Here is an 18,022-nt window from a genome sequence, read left to right as displayed (position 1 = left end):
TGTTATGTATATATGTGTGGTTACATTGAGGATGAATGCTCCAATAACTTGGAGGAACCAACTAGAAACCTCATGAAGATGAAATACACAAGGATCATGCATCAAATTGCTGAAAAGTATGTGCAAAAACAGTACACAGGAACAGTGGCATTTTGTCAAGAATTTGCCATTTCTTACTGAGTTTCATCATTCATTGAACTCATGACAAAAACGTTTCCAACATTACAATTTCCTTTTACAGTACATCAGTTAATGTGAAAATATTGCCTTTAAGGAGTATCAAATACTTGGCAAAATTTAGGAGGCTACATTTACTCTAGTGAGTCTAAAAGTTTTCATGAATAGTGTATATTATCACTAAAACTATTAGTAGATGCACATCACAGCTTCATTAAGTTATTCATTGCAACTAATACAGAGTTGATATCTTATTCTCTTTTGATTGTCTGGTCTGGTTAAATCCACTTGGGGCTGAGATAACAGCTGGAAATTACCAGCCCTGAGCCTAGATTTTTAAGTTCTTATAGCACTGAGACAGTCAAAGTATGGCACTCACGACTATTTTAGTGCTAAGAACTTTGAAAGTCTAGGCTCTGATGTCTGCCTGGGTTTTCGGCATATTATTTTGGAATGTATAACAATCCTTAAACTTCATATCTAGAGCTCTTTGGCTACCGAGGTTTGTCTAATATTTCAGATGACATTTCATGCTTCAAGCATCTCAGCATGTGTGAAAACCAATGATTTAAAAATCTGATGTGGGTTTTTGCTGTGACTGGTGATTTTTTCCCCTCCTTCCTTTAGATTTCCTGACGAAAAAAAATCTTAAAAAGGAGAAATGAAAATGGTCTAGCCTTAGCAGTGTGTGTATAATCAGATTATATGTATCAGATTATATACAGTATGTATTTAATCAGATGCACAATGCCTTCAATAGTGTTACAGCACAAAAACTGAGAGCATGCTATAGTGAAGAAGTTTTGTTTGCAGGTAAAAAATGGAAAAGGTGCTGGTCATTTTTGTGCAGAGGGCAAAGATTTGAACTCTCACCTGTGTAAATACAGCTCATGTAATTGTGCTAATGTTTTTTGCCCATAACAGTGTGTAAATAGATATTCATCCATTTAAAAATTAAATTATTTTCAAGTGCTAAAGTGAGTTTACACGCCTTACCTCTTCTTTGTGGGAGACTTAAAGTAACACTACAGCATTGATGGTACTTGGTCTCCTCCGTCAGTTTTTGCTTGTAAATCTCATGGAGATCTTTGTTCTTTGTTCTTCTCATAAATCATTATAACATATAATTTTTATACAATTTGTCATGGTTTTATATGCATTGTCTCATGCTAGTAGGATAACAAAATTTATTTGTATTTATATATTTACCAAGATGCACATGTGTACCCCTCGTCTTTCCACCTGTTAATATGTAAAATACAATCAAGTATGTAATGTGTAAATAATAATAAATAATAATCTGTTCAGATAAATATACATGGGTAGGTTTTTTATTAATTTCCCCTCATGGATACATACCATTTACACTTATATATGTGCACACTTTTTACAATAAAACTATCATGTGATGTATTTTCATAAATGCCACAATATTTTAGGCCAGACGTTATATACTGAACAGCAAAAGAAGCGTAAATTTTGAAAAAAAAGTATGCATAAAAGTTTGCATTCATGTTTAGGTCTTCTGTCTGGAAACTTGACGAAGAGCCCCAGTTGCATTTCTTTTTGCTGCTCAGTATTAGTTTCAATCCTGATTGCTTGATGGATTGAAAAAATATAGAGGTCATGGTGGATTATTTTCCCATAAGCTAACTGAACAGGTTATCATGCTTTTGGGTGTGAAATTTTAGTTTTTGTACTATCACATCTCAAACCAGTTGTATTTTCAGTTTTACTGACCACCTCCACAAAAACAGCAACAAGTTTAAAACAACAATTTTAGGCAAATTTTGTCGCCAGTGTTTCTTTGAAAGCCTCTTTAGTACCAGATAAAACCATAAGGAAGAAGTCTGGCCCTTGTATTAATTTGTCCACGTTAGATCTTTGAAAAATGTAATTGAAGGCACAATGTCACACATTTTTACACTATTTTATACATGTTGAGGCATTTCACTCATTTAACTACCTCTTGATGCAATCAAAGACTTATCATTCCTTATGACCTGTCTGAAATCAATAATTGAAATATAAGGAGAACCGCTTCCAGGAAACACTTGCCATATGTAATGTTAAACAGATGCTCCATACATAAAAAAGTTTGGTGTTGTCGAAAACTTTGGCGCTAACTTTACAATTCTCATTTGGGACTAAGTTTACAATCCTCATTTGGGGCTAACTATTGATGTGTCTGCCCCTCTACATTAAACTCAGTTACCATCACAAGTTATGCTTAGGACATTTGTAGGGAGCATTCCAAGAGACATAACTCTAAGGGGTTTGCTTGAAATAGCGTTCAGTCAATTTAATGCAGCATTACATTCTGTCATTCAGACTTTATAATTCAGCATTGTAATCTGAATGCTTTATTTTTGGTATATATATGTATATGTTAAATACTAGCTTCAATGAGGGCTGATACTTAGTATTATTGAGATAAATGCATTATTTATTTTTAGAGAAGGGTAGTGTGATATAGTGCCTGTTAATATAATGTGTTAATGTTGATATCAGAGTGTGGCCCAGTCATAGGTGCTATACAGAGTTGTGACCCTTGCACATTCCAGACAGATGATGGTGGGTTTGAATCTTGTTTGTTGCATCTAGATTTGTCATGCTACCCCTACTCAGTAATCTTGAGCTAAGTCAAAATGGTTCAAGTCACACACACTTTTTAAGTCTATTCTATGTTGAGCTGAAAGGCGAGGGTAAGCTTGTGATCAGTGTATTGCATCCTCGCCTAAGTTTCATCGCGTCTGTCTTCCTGAAGCAAGAGTGCCTACTTTGATAAATGGTTGTGACATCTCTTGCCGTAGTAAACTAGTGAAGATCCTGGTTAGAAAAGATCTTCAGTGACCCATGATAATGGGATCAGGTGGTCAGGCTTACTGAGTTGGTTGACACCTGTCATTGTATCCCAGTCACGTAGGTCGATGCTCCAGCTGTTGGTCACTGGATTGTCTGGTTGTCTTGGAAAAACTGGATTAGGTACAGACTTGTCATTTAGCGCTATAGAACAACTCACTCACTTTTGCTGTGGTTAAACGGTGGACACAGTGCAAGCCTATTTCGTGTGTTCCCTACAGAAATATTTCTAAAGGCTGTGTAATTCCATATATTCTCACACACTCCATGAAATGCACACTTTCGCTATATACATGTATGTTTACAGGTTTATTATGTTGTGTATTGTAAAGCCATAATGTGGTTTGATTGTTCACGATTGACTATGTTTATTCAGTCCTGAATTGTACCAAGGTACATGGTTAACCCAGATAACAAGCACAACTGTTTTTTTCAGTTAATGACAACATTTTTTGTTTGTAAAATGTTTTTGTTTTTTAAAAATAAATGCAAACATATTTTCACAACTTGATGTTTTCCTTTGCTGCCATTAATTATTTGTCCATAAATTTGTTTGTTTTGTTTACCAGGAATACCACATTAAGTAAAACAATAACAGTGATTATATCTACTCCTCGGAGACCACTTCAGAGGTATCGTGGTAAGACTGTCTGCCCGGAGAATGAAAGGTCACAGATTTGATCCTTATCATACCAAAAAGCAATATTATATGGGACTTGTATTCATGTTTATTAAGGACTGGAGGGCATGAAGTCAGTCTAATGTGTGTTAGTGGATATTCAGGCTTAACTGTGGCATGGTATCTCAGTGTCAGCTAGTGTTTATAAAACTGGGCTTGTACAAGCAGCCAGGAACACACATGCGAGACATCCTTACTGTTGTACTGTGAAGTACTGAATTAATTAATAGGGAGTGGGGAATCAAACCTGGTCTTAAGCATGGCAGGTGAACACTTTCCCCTCTAGGCTCCTCCACCAACCCTGAATAATTAGCAGCACTAGGTACAGTATACTGGTATGTTGTTTCATGGGTCTTGTAACCAGGGTATTACCCATCAGGGCCATATTGTCTTATCAACATCTTTTGATCAGCCCCTGTGAAAGAATTGCAACTTAGTACCACATAGGATCATACTAGTATATCACAATATGCTTATCAAACAATACTTATTGCAATATTTTTCTCTTGGTGTGAAACTTCACAGCCAGTTTATTGTATCAGTATGATTTTTACAATGAATGAATGAATGAATGAATTATAGTAATAATTAAGAGCAAGAATTATGTGAATGAATGAACGAAATACAGTAAAAGAATACAAGAAAGAAGTACATATGTGAATGAATGAAAGAATAAATGATACACCGCGGCTTTCCCTCCCAAGACATGTTAAAGTATCGCGATAACACGTGTTAACATCAGTTGTCTACTTTGAAACTTGTTGCATGTGGGGAATGGAATGGACATTAACAAAATGTTAACTGACACTGTCACACTGCCCTAAAAGATAAAGTGTAAAACTGTCACAAAGCGTTCTAAAACACCTTTCCAGTTTTGTCAAATAATAAGATCAACAAGAAAGAAAGAAGTGATGGAACTATAACCCTCAAGCAACAATGGCGAATCAGATCAATTCGGCGATATGTCACATTTTTCACACACCTCAAATACACCCTAACATTCCTTTTTAGATTATGAAACTATCACTATTACTTGCAATCACATTTCATCTGATAGTATATTCCCCTCATATGAATTAAAGGTGCATGTGAAAGATGTTTTTGAGGAAGTAACTAGGAATACTCAAACAACGGCATATAGCATTTCAATGGTGAAATGTCATGTTTTTCACACACCTCAATTACACTCTAACAACATTTAAGTCATAAAATTGTCACCATTACTTGCGAATACCTTTCAACTAAAGGTATGTTCTCCTTCTAAAAATTAAACGAATGTGTGAAAGAAGTTTTTATCGGTGAATCGAGAATAGAAGCTATAACTTTCCGACCTGAAACTTTACTACAAATCTACTGTCCTAATACGGACACTAATGCCCATTATTTGACTTACACTGAAGTAAGAAATAGTTAACCTGTCTTATACATGTTGGATTTCAGTTGTTATAACACTCAGTGAACTTAATAGGCTGTTGAAAATACACCGGACTCAATCTTAGATACTACGCTGCCACCATATTGGCTACACTGATTACGTAACGACCCGAGACATACGTTCAGCGGCTTTTCGGGGAGTTTCTTCTCCCCTTCTATACAGGCTCCCTGGTATAATTAATCTTTGTTGAGATACATGATCAACGGGCAAACGTAATGCCAGTCAAACAAGAATTTTGTTTCGTGTAGTTTTCAAAGCATAGACATAGTGTCCTGGGAGGGAGGAATTTACATATTTTGTATTTTGATGCTTTTGATGACTACAAATCTTTAACAGACATTAATGAGAAACAGATATTTGGCTACCTAGTCAACATAAGCAAAATTTTTATGTTGGTCAAGATGTCAGTGTAACTATAAGCTCGCCAATAATATATATCAGGAGAACTGAAACCAAACACCTAAACAGGGCCCCTTGAATTATCTCCCCTGAGTTCCGCTTGGAAAACATGTTTACCGATGACTTCTTCAACTAATAATATATGCTGAATGCTATACATCTGTAACTATCATGCTAGTGTGAACTTATAAAGTTTACGTGCAACACATAGTATGCATACATTGATAAATTTAAATAAATTGTTTATTTGGGCGGAAATTATATGCGTTTGTTGAATTCGACAAATATATTGTTGATTGGTGTTGACAACTACAATCATCCCAAAAAGCATGGCGGACATATGGCCAGAGGTGGCAACCGCGAAAGAAGAAAACAGACGAGAACTCAACCTTCATGGCTCAGAAATAAGTGAAAGGATAGAGAAAGGAGGATTTGATAAGCATGTGTTCGACCTGGTTGGCTTGAATTATTTAGACATACGAAAAACATGTCTTACGGAACTGTCGGTTTCGGTTTCGAAGTTAGTGAACCTCAACACCTTGATATTGCACAACAACAGACTGACATGTCTGCCGGGCACAATCGGAGATTTGAAGAAACTGAAACTTTTGGATGTATCCTCCAACAAAATAGAATCGTTTCCCAAACTTGATGGCCTAACTGAACTACAGTCTTTGATCGCTAGTGGTAACCAGTTATCAGAGTTCCCAGATGTGTCTGGTCTCACAAATCTACACATCCTTAACCTATCACATAATGGTTTACAAGCACTACCGGACGGGATTGGAGATGATAAACTGGAGTACCTGGCGCAAATCATGGCAGACAACAATGCCATCACTCAGGTTCCTGCCGACTTAGCAAACCTAGTTCGCTTGCATACTCTTGATTTGTCATTCAACAAAATTACGGAACTTCCCCCAGAGTTAAGTGACTGTCAGAAGTTGAAAGAATTTAATGTTAAAGGAAATAAATTCAAAGACAGGAAATTAACCAAACTGGTTGAGCAGAGTCATGGGAAATCAGTGCTCAATTTCCTTGGTGTTCAACTGCAGAAAGTACGTGAAAATGAGATGCGAGAAAAGGGAGGGAAAGATAAAAAAAAGAAGAAAAAGAAAGGAGTGTCTAAAGGCGAAGTTGAAGAACTGGCAAGGGATGTCATTGATGTTCTCCATTTCCCTGTGGACACTGGTATTACTGTACAAGTAAAACCTGCAGTCATCTCTGTTCGTCCATATTTTGTCAGCTGTATCATCCGCAATCTGAATTTCAAGAAGTCACTTAATATGTTCAAGCGGTTCATCACTCTTCAGGTTATAGCATTATGTTGCTTCTTGTAATTGATTATAAGCATGAACACAGTTTGAATGTAAATGATGTGTTATATTCTTAACTGTCAGTTGTCGACATCTTGTACATGTTGTAAGACAGCAAGACAGCAGCACTCTGCTCATGCTGATTGTATAAATGAATACTAAGAGAAGCTTTGGTGTTCATATTCATTAGCATTGTTGACTACATTCAGTCGGGAGTATTCAAACTCATAATCTACATTTGTTTGCTGAAACTAGATTATTTACAGGCTGCTGTTAAATGGTTTGAGCTTTTCTCAGACAGAGTGCAATGTCCAACAGACAAACAGTGCAAATAAATGACATCTGTTTTATGTTTCCCAGACCAAACTTCATGACACAATCTGCAATAAAAGACAAACCGCAACCATTGCTACGCATGACCTCAAACTTGTAAAACCAGTCCTTGTGTATGATGCCCGCTTCCCACACGATATCAAGGTAAGAGGCTTAAAGTTTTGTTGATAATACAACTCAAAACTAAAATCTTTACACTCTGTGTTAAAACATGAATCGTGGCATACCCTGCTTTTATCTGCCACAGAGGTAGGTTGTTACAAGAAACAACACCTGGTGTGGACAATCAGTTCATCAGTAAGTTCATTACTGAGTGAGTGAGTGTGTCAAACAACCCCCAACTGGGATCCTTTAACCATTTTAACATGTTTAATGTTCAATAAGCAGTCATTCAGCCATTCCATAAAACTAAATTCCCTCCCACTCACTCACTCACTCACTATTTTCTTCTAGGTTGTGCCCTTGTTCAAGTCAGCTGAGGTCACAGCTGAAAAATTGGTTGCACAGCTGCGCAAAGAAGCTGATGATCTCAGGAAGGAGAAAAAACGGAACACATACAGTGGCATTCACAAGTTGGTACCTTTAACTTACTTACCACCTATCAGTAAGAATTCTCGGTTACGAATGGTCCCCATAAACATATGCGCATTGTGAAAGGCAGTCAAAGTATCTACTGAATTACTTATCATTGTCATCTCGGTGGGCGAGCTGCATAGGGCGCCAGGCTACTAATCCAGCGAGCTTGGAGGTGCCGAGATTGAGCCCACCTGTGACCGGGTCTAAGAAAACCCCTTGGAGTCAACTCTTTTAGTGTTGTCACAACCCCTAGTGTGCAGTACTTAACCCTGTGCACTTAAAAGAACCCACGAATCCGTTGGTAGATAAACAGATGGTGGTCACATGAATGCGTACAAACACCTTGTTGCGGGTACAGCAACGTGCAGTAAACATGGACAAAATACTGTGACTATGTGTCCCTGTCCACCCAGCTGTGAATGGGTACCTCATTAGGATGGGAAGGCTGCAAGAGTTGTATGATCCCCAGGGTGTTGAGATTGAAAATATGATGTGCTGTTGTTATGGACATCCAATGATTTAGGGAAAAAAAAGCACCCATGAGCAGTTGAACTAAGTGAATATCTGCGCTATACAAATATCTAGTTGTATTGTATCTCAAAATATTGATCCATGGATTGTCTGGTCAGTTTCCAGCTGGGATGTGGCTTAGTGTTACATTAAACAAAATGAAATATTTGCCTCAAATATCTGATATATGTAACAGGGAGATGAAATGAAGTTGGAAAAAATATCCCTGAAAATGCTTGAAAAATTCTTTTTAATTTATACACAGGTTCATGTTTTTTTTACGTTAATGAAATAATATCTGATTTTATAGATCTAGCTGAAAAAACTAAACGTTCAAACTCAGACCTCCAACCTCAAATACCAGATGGTTGATCCACTGTGATGTACATGTTTTTCTGATGAGAACATTTAGGGTATCTTTTTAAATAGCTTAATGTAATAACAGCAATATTAAGTTGAAAAATGTTATATTTTCTACGTTCTGAGCCACCTCAACCCGTCATTGCCAATACTTGCCTCTTGTGATTCATGTCCTTGAATTGTTTTTCCATTTAGATACTTGGATCTGTTGAAGGATAAAGTGCAGTACCCATGCCTGCTGGATGGAGATGGTCATGTGATCTCATTTCCACCAATCACGAACAGTGACAAGACAAAAGTAGGTCATGTAGGAGAGTTTCAAGAAAAAGAAAACGCTTCTGTCTAAACATATAACAGTTTTTGTTGATGAGTGGCTCTGTGTTGTTGTTCACTTCCTGTTAGGTGTAAATTTTCTAGATTAGTGAATGGCACTACTGTCTCAGTTGCCTAAGACGCTGAAATTTATGCACACTTGTTTTCCTTACCTCCGCCTTAAACCTTAGCTTGATTATGGTGAGTGAGTTTAGTTATACACCACTCAGCAATATTCCAGCTTTATGGTGGCACTCTGTAAATAATTGGGTAGGGATCAGACAATCCAGTTATCAACAGCATGAGCATCAATCTATGCAATTGGTACCGATGACATGTGTCAACCAAGTCACCGAGTCTTACCACCCACTCCCATTAGTCGCCTCTTACGACAAGCATAGTCGCCTTTTATGGCAAGCATGGGTTGTGAAGTGCTGTTCTACCCCAGACTTTCACGGGTCAGCTTTGTTATGGGATGTGGTAACACAACACCAAATGTTTTCCCATAGACTTTGATAGTAAAATTACTCAGGATATCAAAAGCCATTTCATCTACAAATGGGTACAGTCTTGCCTTTAAAATACTGTAATAACACAATTTCTGGCCAACTTTCCATGAAGAGGAAGCTGAAATTGTCCTGCAGAAAATGCCACCTACTTGAAAATATCTGTACACACACAAGTATAAGTCATGGTGATAAACATGACAACCCTAAATGCTTAAAATTGTGGTCAGTTTTAATTACTTGATGGATGTGCTTTTTGTCAATTAATCACATTGGAAAACGTGTGAATGAAAGTCTGTGTAGAATTTAACTTAATCCTTTGAGAAGACCACAAACTTCAAATATGTTCATTATACTGGTTCTGAGAAAAAATAATACTGGGTATATATCATTTGATTTGTGATTATTGGTACTGGATATAACCAATGAAGTCCAGTGGTAAAAGCCCCTGTTTCACTGCTGTGTTTCAGATCTCCCAGGAGACGACAGACATTCTTGTGGAGGTGACGAGTTCATCATCCCTGGATGTGTGTAAGAAGGTGGCTGATGAACTGTTGAGGGAGATGTTGCTGATGGGGGTGGGGACGCCCCAGGAGGATGTTGCAAAGGGAGATGACACGAAGGAGGATGATACAGTTGTTTACAGCAGAGAAGGGGATGCTGGCATCATTCATAAACTAGTTGTGGAACAGGTCCGGGTAATTGATCATGAAGGGACCTTGAAGGTTGTGTATCCATCTCGTACAGACCTGCCACTGGACAGCTATGAAGTCAACCGAGACTGACATTGTCATCTATGGTGTTTGAAACACATGTTTTCGTTAAGCTGCAGCCATCTGCAGAAAATCCAGTCAAAGTAAACTTAGTCTCAGTGTATTACGTTACACTCCACCACTGAGTCTAACAAAACCTGGTAGAAGGTTGCATCAGGTAACCTTTGAGCGACCAATGACTGTCCAATCAAACACAAGACGGTTAAATAAATTTAACCAGTCACACAACGGCTACTATTTAGGGATCGGAGGGACTTTCAAAATATTCAGGTCACTCTCCACAAACAAAAATCCGCATATAACTCAGTTATTTGACCTGCATTATATACGCTTTGGGGTTTCTGTTGACATGGTTACCATTAGCAAATATTTCCGCAAGATAACATCCTTGAATATTGCTAAAAACACTATTTTCAGCGACTGCTTACTCAGCGTTGTCATGGTTGTACGTACGCGTGTGCATCACCTGGAAGTGAGCGTACGCTAAATAGCAGTCGGAATCATTTGGGTACGAACATTTTCGAGATAAAAAGTTCAAAACATATGTGCGAATGTGCACTTTCGCGATTTGGTAAGCTGTGTTCTGATAGGTCAGTCTCACAGGTTACATGACGCTACCTCCGATAAGGTTTTGTTAGACTGTTAGTACTGAGAATAAGTTTACTTAGACTGCAGAAAATCAGTCTTGGTTTGTAGAAAGTGCTACTTAAACTGTCTCAAAACAAACAAATCAAAATGACCCATCACTCAAAGTCTGAAACTCTCGGTTTGTAAAAAGTGCTTATTAAATCCACCTGCCTTAAACAAAAACGACCAGTTACTAGAAATCTGAAGCTCTTTGTTTCCAGAGAGTACTAACAAAGCCTGACAGACTTAAAATGCAAACTTTCAATTGCCAGATGTCTGAGTTTCTTTCTTTGTAGAAAGTACAAGTAATATGTACAAAAACAATAAAGAGGATCAGGCTGAAATAGTGTGTCCTTGCTGTTTGTCTATCATTGTACCCCAAGCAGAGTGTTACTATTTTAGTTGCAAGGAGATAGGGTAGATTAGTTGGCCGCACAAGGCATCTTTGAGTCTTGTCTTTAGAGACTTAATGACTGTGCCAAACAATTCATTGAAATGTTTACATTGGTAGACAAACGTTTCATTCAGCCCTTAATGCCTTTTGTTTAGTAGATTTCAATGTAAACATTCTTTCAAGCTACTTTTTCAGCACATGTATCAGGTTCTAGGGGATGTAGATATCAGTTTGTCTGTCTTTCAGTTTGTAATCATTTCTTTCTGTTATTTATAACAGTAACACTATTGAGAATTGTTTTGTACATCTTTGCACAGACACACATCAGGTTGACTACTGCCTTTTGCTATTCAGGGATTTTAGAATTATGTAATTGTCTGTTCCTGTACAAGAAAGTTTGATCATTATATGTTAATCCACAGCATATCGCTTACACCAATGGCCACAAGAGGCAACTATGCTTGTTCTCAATACGAGGGGATATAAAAACATTTAGTTGTCGCCATGAATATATTGAGAAATGATGTTGAAAAATTATAAGGTAGCTTCAGTGATCCTTATCTAGTTAATGGACCAGAAACAACTTCCTTCACTGTATTCAGTCTTCTTGTAGTTGATCCTTAACACAAGTAACCCCATGCTTATGAAGTTTTTGCGATTGAAGGGTTGCACTGCCCGTCAGAATCAAGAGGAGATGAAATCGGTTTATGGTGAAGATATCCCATCTTCTGACATTGTTGTGAGATAGAAAAGGAATTTTCAAACAGATCATATGTCTGTGACAAATGAGCCAAGATGTGGACCTCATTTTGACAAGACCAGTGAGGTCATTGAAGAGGCAGAGTGTTGGTTTTCCATGAAATTAGGGAGTCTATTTCAGTGGTCTGCACATGGTCAAGAAATGTTGGGAAACGTCTGTCACACTGGATGGTGACTATATAGAGAATTCTCAAGGCCAAGAAATCAAATTAAAATTTCCATGCTGAAAATGTCTTGATGATAATTGGAACTTTTTGATACCCCTTCATACATGTCAGCCTAAGTCGACAAATGAGATTGGGTGATCAGGCTTGCTAACTTGGTTGACTCATGTCATGGGTTCCCAGTGGCACAGATCGATGCTCATGCTGTTCGTTCCTGGCTTGTCTGGTCCAGACTTCATTAATTACAGACAACTACCATATAGCTGGCTTATTGCTGAGTGTGGCATAAAACTAAACTTACTCACTCACTACACTAATGGTTTATATCTCATGAAACTTGTCAACTGGTTTCTTGTGCTGTTTTAAAGGAATTATATATTTTTTGTATCTTGTCTATTTCCACAGAAAAAGTGTCAGGTTTATTCTGTTCAGAGTAGTATGTTTGTTGTCAGGACCTATCTCCATTAGATTGTTATTTGTTCATGAACATTTTAATTTATAATCTATACTATTTTGGACTTTCTGAAATGGATAGGTTTATTCAGCTGATATTTAGGTGCCTATTTGTTAATACAAGGTGCTTCAACTTTCAACACTTGGATATTCCCTGTTGCGGATTTAAAAAATTGTGAAAATATTTTTGTTTGAACTATTAAATTTATTATTATTCTCCTTAGTCATACATTACATGCCTAAGTTGCAGTAGTGACCGCTTTTGTAAAGAGGATGTATTTGTATTTGCATTATTAGGTTAAGTATAGTTCAAGATAAAATGCCATTGCACTATTTCTTGTGTCTTTTACAAGTATTTCTTGTTATTATTTATAGGGACTATTTTGTCTTATAATTTGAAGATTTTGTTGGTACAGTTGGTACTCAAACATAACCATTTTCAATGAAAACATGCTAGAATAACCAAAATAGTGTCAGTAGGGAGAAATATGGACAAATACAAACATCTTACTTCAAAGACTGATGTTACAGAAATTAGTTTAGTGGATAGCTATCCCTGTTTATTTTCAATTTTGTCTGTGTACAGTGACAAAGGAAATGTCTCCTTATTATGAGGTGCCTATTTTGTGTACTTATACATAAAATATATTGTATTCGTGAATTACACATTTTGAACATTAGATGTTCAGTTAAATTAAAATGGCTTAGTCTGTGGAGCTATTGCTTGGATAATGCTGAAACCAGTCTGAAACCATTGAGCATGCTCTCACGCCCTTGAAGTTTCCTTAGGTTATCACCTTGAGGGTAAGAGATCCAATTTTTGTGAAATTGGATGAATGTTGAAATTCTATATTTTTTTGTTAGATATTTGTTTAAGTTTTTTAGATTGTTACCACATTGTTGTTGAATGATATTTAATATATACTGTAGGCATTCAGTGAAAGATACAGTTTGTGCTGTAACAAAAGCATCCTGACATTATGTCGTGAAAATAAATAGTACAAAAACTAAGGATACATGTTTCTCTATACTAGTACATGTTTGTCTAAGAGGACCAGTGGGATCTGGTGTATGCAACTGTGTAGATGGATGCTCATGCTGTTGATCACTGGACTGCCCGGAGCCAGACTCCATTATCAATAGAGTGACGTGTGAAAGTTATTCTCTCATTGTTTCTCATTTCTTATATTCATGGTTTTGGAAACTTAAGAGCATCATCATAGAAGGTCGAGTTGTGAAAGCATTTGCTTGTCACAATGGCAGACTGGGTTTGATTCCCTACATGGGTGTAATGTTTGAGGTCCATTTCTGGTGGCATTGCTAATACCTGGAGTAGTATCTACTGACGGTTCATTGCTGAGAATTGAAATAGCGGTTAAATAAGAATATTGGGGAAAAGGAGGAGGAGCACAAGAAGTGGTGTAAACTTGAACTTAACCACTTCACTGGAAAAGCAGGTAGACACTGGAATTCTTTTTGTTATTTATGCTTGCCACAACAGGTGACTGTGCTTGTCATAAGTGAGACTGACGGGATTGGGTGGTCAGGCACGTGTCATCTGTTCCCATTTCCGCAGATTGATGCTCATGCTGTTGACCACAAGATTCTCTGGTCAAATTCGATTGTTTACAGGCTGCCAAATAGCCGGAATATCGCGGAGTGCAGCCTCAAACTAAACTCACTCACTCACTCATCACTATGATCTGTGTTTGGAGACAAAGCAGTTCCCAATCAAAAAGTCCTTATCAGTCAGTACTGTGGCCTGATGTACAGTAATCTAGTATATAACAAATGAGGCTCGCTTCTGATAAAAAATATATTGAGTAACTGTCTGGCTTTGAATATACTAGCATTCATTCACAATGTTCGGAAATCAATATACTTAACTCAGAACACGATCCAGCTGTAGTGTATCCATCGTGGACCCGTGAAGGATAGAATATGCAACCCATGCTTGCCATGAAAGGCGATTATGCTTGTCGTACGAGGCAACTAACGGGATTGGGTGGTCAGGCTCATTGACTTGGTTAACACGTCATCGGTTCCCAATGGCGCAGATTCATGCTCTTGCTGTTGATCACTGGACTGGTCCAGACGCGATTACTTACAGACCGCCGCCATATAGCTGGAATATTGCTGAGTGCGGCGTAAAACTAAACTCACTCTGTGGATGAGGACCATGAACACACACACACACACACACACACACACACACTCACACTCACACGTAATATATGTAACCAATATGCTGCGCCACTGCTTCGTGGTGAAAATTGGAGAGGACATGGGGGAAAAAAAACATTCAGGTTTTCTCGAACTGTGTAATATCCGATATTTTCAATTCGAAGTAACCAGAACTACCGAATTCTTGTTTCATGCCAATGATTCATATCTTACAAACGTTAATATGGCAACTGCACTTTATTATGAAAGAGTAACGCTAGTGAAACTGAGTAATCTGTCCTTGTCTAGCCTGAAGACCGCAGCGTTAGCAACAGTTACTAGGTGTCTTCACGAACGTCCGCGCTTTGTTTATAAATGTCGCAGCCACCCTGTGTGATGTCATTGCTCTTCAGCATCAGCTACAGGTAGCATATACGTCACAGTTGTTGTCACGTCACGTCATTGTTACGTCACAATTACGGCTCTGATCCCCTTCAGCTATGGTTCACAGGACGAGACGAGGTAAGAGGGTGTTGTTTCCTGTATTTGCAATGAGCATTTTATCGTTACATTTATTATACTTGGATATAATTCAGCTCCTAGTTGAATCTACTAGTAATACATGTGAAAGAAGTGTGGCCTTTTCCTTTCCTTCAATCAAGTTTACTCAAACGTTATACTTTGTAAACCCTTTATCGAACACGTTTACGCCATAATACACAACCTTGTTTTGCACTGTTTCAGCTTGAAAAGTATTTTTCCAGTAGTTCATTGCCCAAACTGGGTGGATATCAAAAGTATAGCATTTAGCTTTTGCATCATATTGATTCATATTTCGAACAATTACCAAGAGTTCTACTTCCAAAATAAACACACCATTGCTGATGTTCGTTGGAATCTTGACGTCACTGGTGAAAGTGCCCAGTGCCACTCTGATAACACCGCAAAACGTATACATTGTGCAAAGAGCGTTACAGCGTTAGTTTTTCTGTGTACAGTGGAATAAAAGTATAACATTAACGTTGACATCTGTTGTCTTTCTGACACTAACCTCTTTATGAAAATTAAAAACGTATATACACCAGACCTACAAAACCATTGGTGAATGCGTCTGAGTTTTCTACTTTCATATATAAATCTTAAAATATATATCCCTCCTTTAATACACCACGGAGACACGTGCGCTTCGGAAATGCCCTCATCTGTGATATTCTCCACTCATTGCAGGGAAGGCAAAACAACTGAAAAACACATGCATCGTACATTTCGATACTTTCGACAGATTGCACAGTTCATCGCGTTATCTAGTGTATGTTTTGACATGTAAATATCAAACATACTACTCGGAGAACTAAATTTTTAAAAAGTGATCACGCATATTTTTCGATTTTGTTTCATCAGACCGTCGATGATCATTCTCACACGTCGTCGATGATCATTCTCACACGTCGTCGATGGTCATTCTCACACGTCGTCGATGATCATTCTCACACGTCGTCGATGGTCATTCTCACACGTCGTCGATGGTCATTCTCACACGTCGTCGATGGTCATTCTCACACGTCGTCGATGATCATTCTCACACGTCGTCGATGATCATTCTCATACGTCGTCGATGGTCATTCTCATACGTCGTCGATGGTCATTCTTACACGTCGTCGATGATCATTCTCACACGTCGTCGATGGTCATTCTCATACGTCGTCGATGATCATTCTCACACGTCGTCGATGATCATTCTCACACGTCGTCGATGATCATTCTCACACGTCGTCGATGGTCATTCTCACACGTCGTCGATGATCATTCTCACACGTCGTCGATGGTCATTCTCATACGTCGTCGATGATCATTCTCACACGTCGTCGATGGTCATTCTCACACGTCGTCGATGATCATTCTCACACGTCGTCGATGGTCATTCTTACACGTCGTCGATGATCATTCTCACACGTCGTCGATGGTCATTCTCACACGTCGTCGATGGTCATTCTCATACGTCGTCGATGATCATTCTCACACGTCGTCGATGGTCATTCTTATACGTCGTCGATGATCATTCTTATACGTCGTCGATGATCATTCTCATACGTCGTCGATGATCATTCTCACACGTCGTCGATGATCATTCTCACACGTCGTCGATGGTCATTCTCACACGTCGTCGATGATCATTCTTACACGTCGTCGATGATCATTCTTACACGTCGTCGATGGTCATTCTCATACGTCGTCGATGATCATTCTTATACGTCGTCGATGATCATTCTTATACGTCGTCGATGATCATTCTTATACGTCGTCGATGATCATTCTCATACGTCGTCGATGGTCATTCTTACACGTCGTCGATGATCATTCTCACACGTCGTCGATGATCATTCTCACACGTCGTCGATGGTCATTCTCATACGTCGTCGATGATCATTCTTACACGTCGTCGATGATCATTCTTACACGTCGTCAATGATCATTCTCACACGTCGTCGATGATCATTCTTATACGTCGTCGATGATCATTCTTATACGTCGTCGATGATCATTCTTACACGTCGTCGATGATCATTCTCACACGTCGTCGATGGTCATTCTCATACGTCGTCGATGATCATTCTTACACGTCGTCGATGATCATTCTTACACGTCGTCGATGATCATTCTCACACGTCGTCGATGATCATTCTCATACGTCGTCGATGATCATTCTTACACGTCGTCGATGGTCATTCTCATACGTCGTCGATGATCATTCTCACACGTCGTCGATGATCATTCTCATACGTCGTCGATGGTCATTCTCATACGTCGTCGATGATCATTCTTACACGTCGTCGATGATCATTCTTACACGTCGTCGATGATCATTCTCACACGTCGTCGATGGTCATTCTTATACGTCGTCGATGATCATTCTTATACGTCGTCGATGATCATTCTCATACGTCGTCGATGGTCATTCTTACACGTCGTCGATGATCATTCTCACACGTCGTCGATGATCATTCTCACACGTCGTCGATGGTCATTCTCACACGTCGTCGATGATCATTCTCACACGTCGTCGATGATCATTCTTACACGTCGTCGATGATCATTCTCATACGTCGTCGATGATCATTCTCATACGTCGTCGATGATCATTCTTACACGTCGTCGATGATCATTCTCACACGTCGTCGATGGTCATTCTCACACGTCGTCGATGGTCATTCTCATACGTCGTC

At 38.5% G+C, this 18,022-nt stretch overlaps 1 protein-coding gene across 1 annotated transcript; it reads left to right on the top strand.

Annotated features, from left to right (window-relative positions):
- The first annotated feature begins 5,862 nt into the window (after window positions 1-5,862).
- LOC137295709 (leucine-rich repeat-containing protein 47-like) lies at window positions 5,863-13,647 on the top strand. Its single transcript, XM_067827226.1, has 5 exons — window positions 5,863-6,865; window positions 7,229-7,345; window positions 7,655-7,773; window positions 8,843-8,945; window positions 9,936-13,647. The coding sequence occupies exons 1-5, from the start codon at window positions 5,882-5,884 to the stop codon at window positions 10,248-10,250; spliced, it is 1,638 nt and encodes a 545-aa protein (XP_067683327.1). The 5' UTR covers window positions 5,863-5,881; the 3' UTR covers window positions 10,251-13,647.
- Window positions 13,648-18,022: the final 4,375 nt, after the last annotated feature.

The sequence above is a fragment of the Haliotis asinina genome, chromosome 1 (assembly GCF_037392515.1).
Source record: "Haliotis asinina isolate JCU_RB_2024 chromosome 1, JCU_Hal_asi_v2, whole genome shotgun sequence".
In the NCBI taxonomy this organism is placed as follows: domain Eukaryota; kingdom Metazoa; phylum Mollusca; class Gastropoda; order Lepetellida; family Haliotidae; genus Haliotis; species Haliotis asinina.
This window is presented reverse-complemented; position numbering and strand designations above follow the sequence as displayed.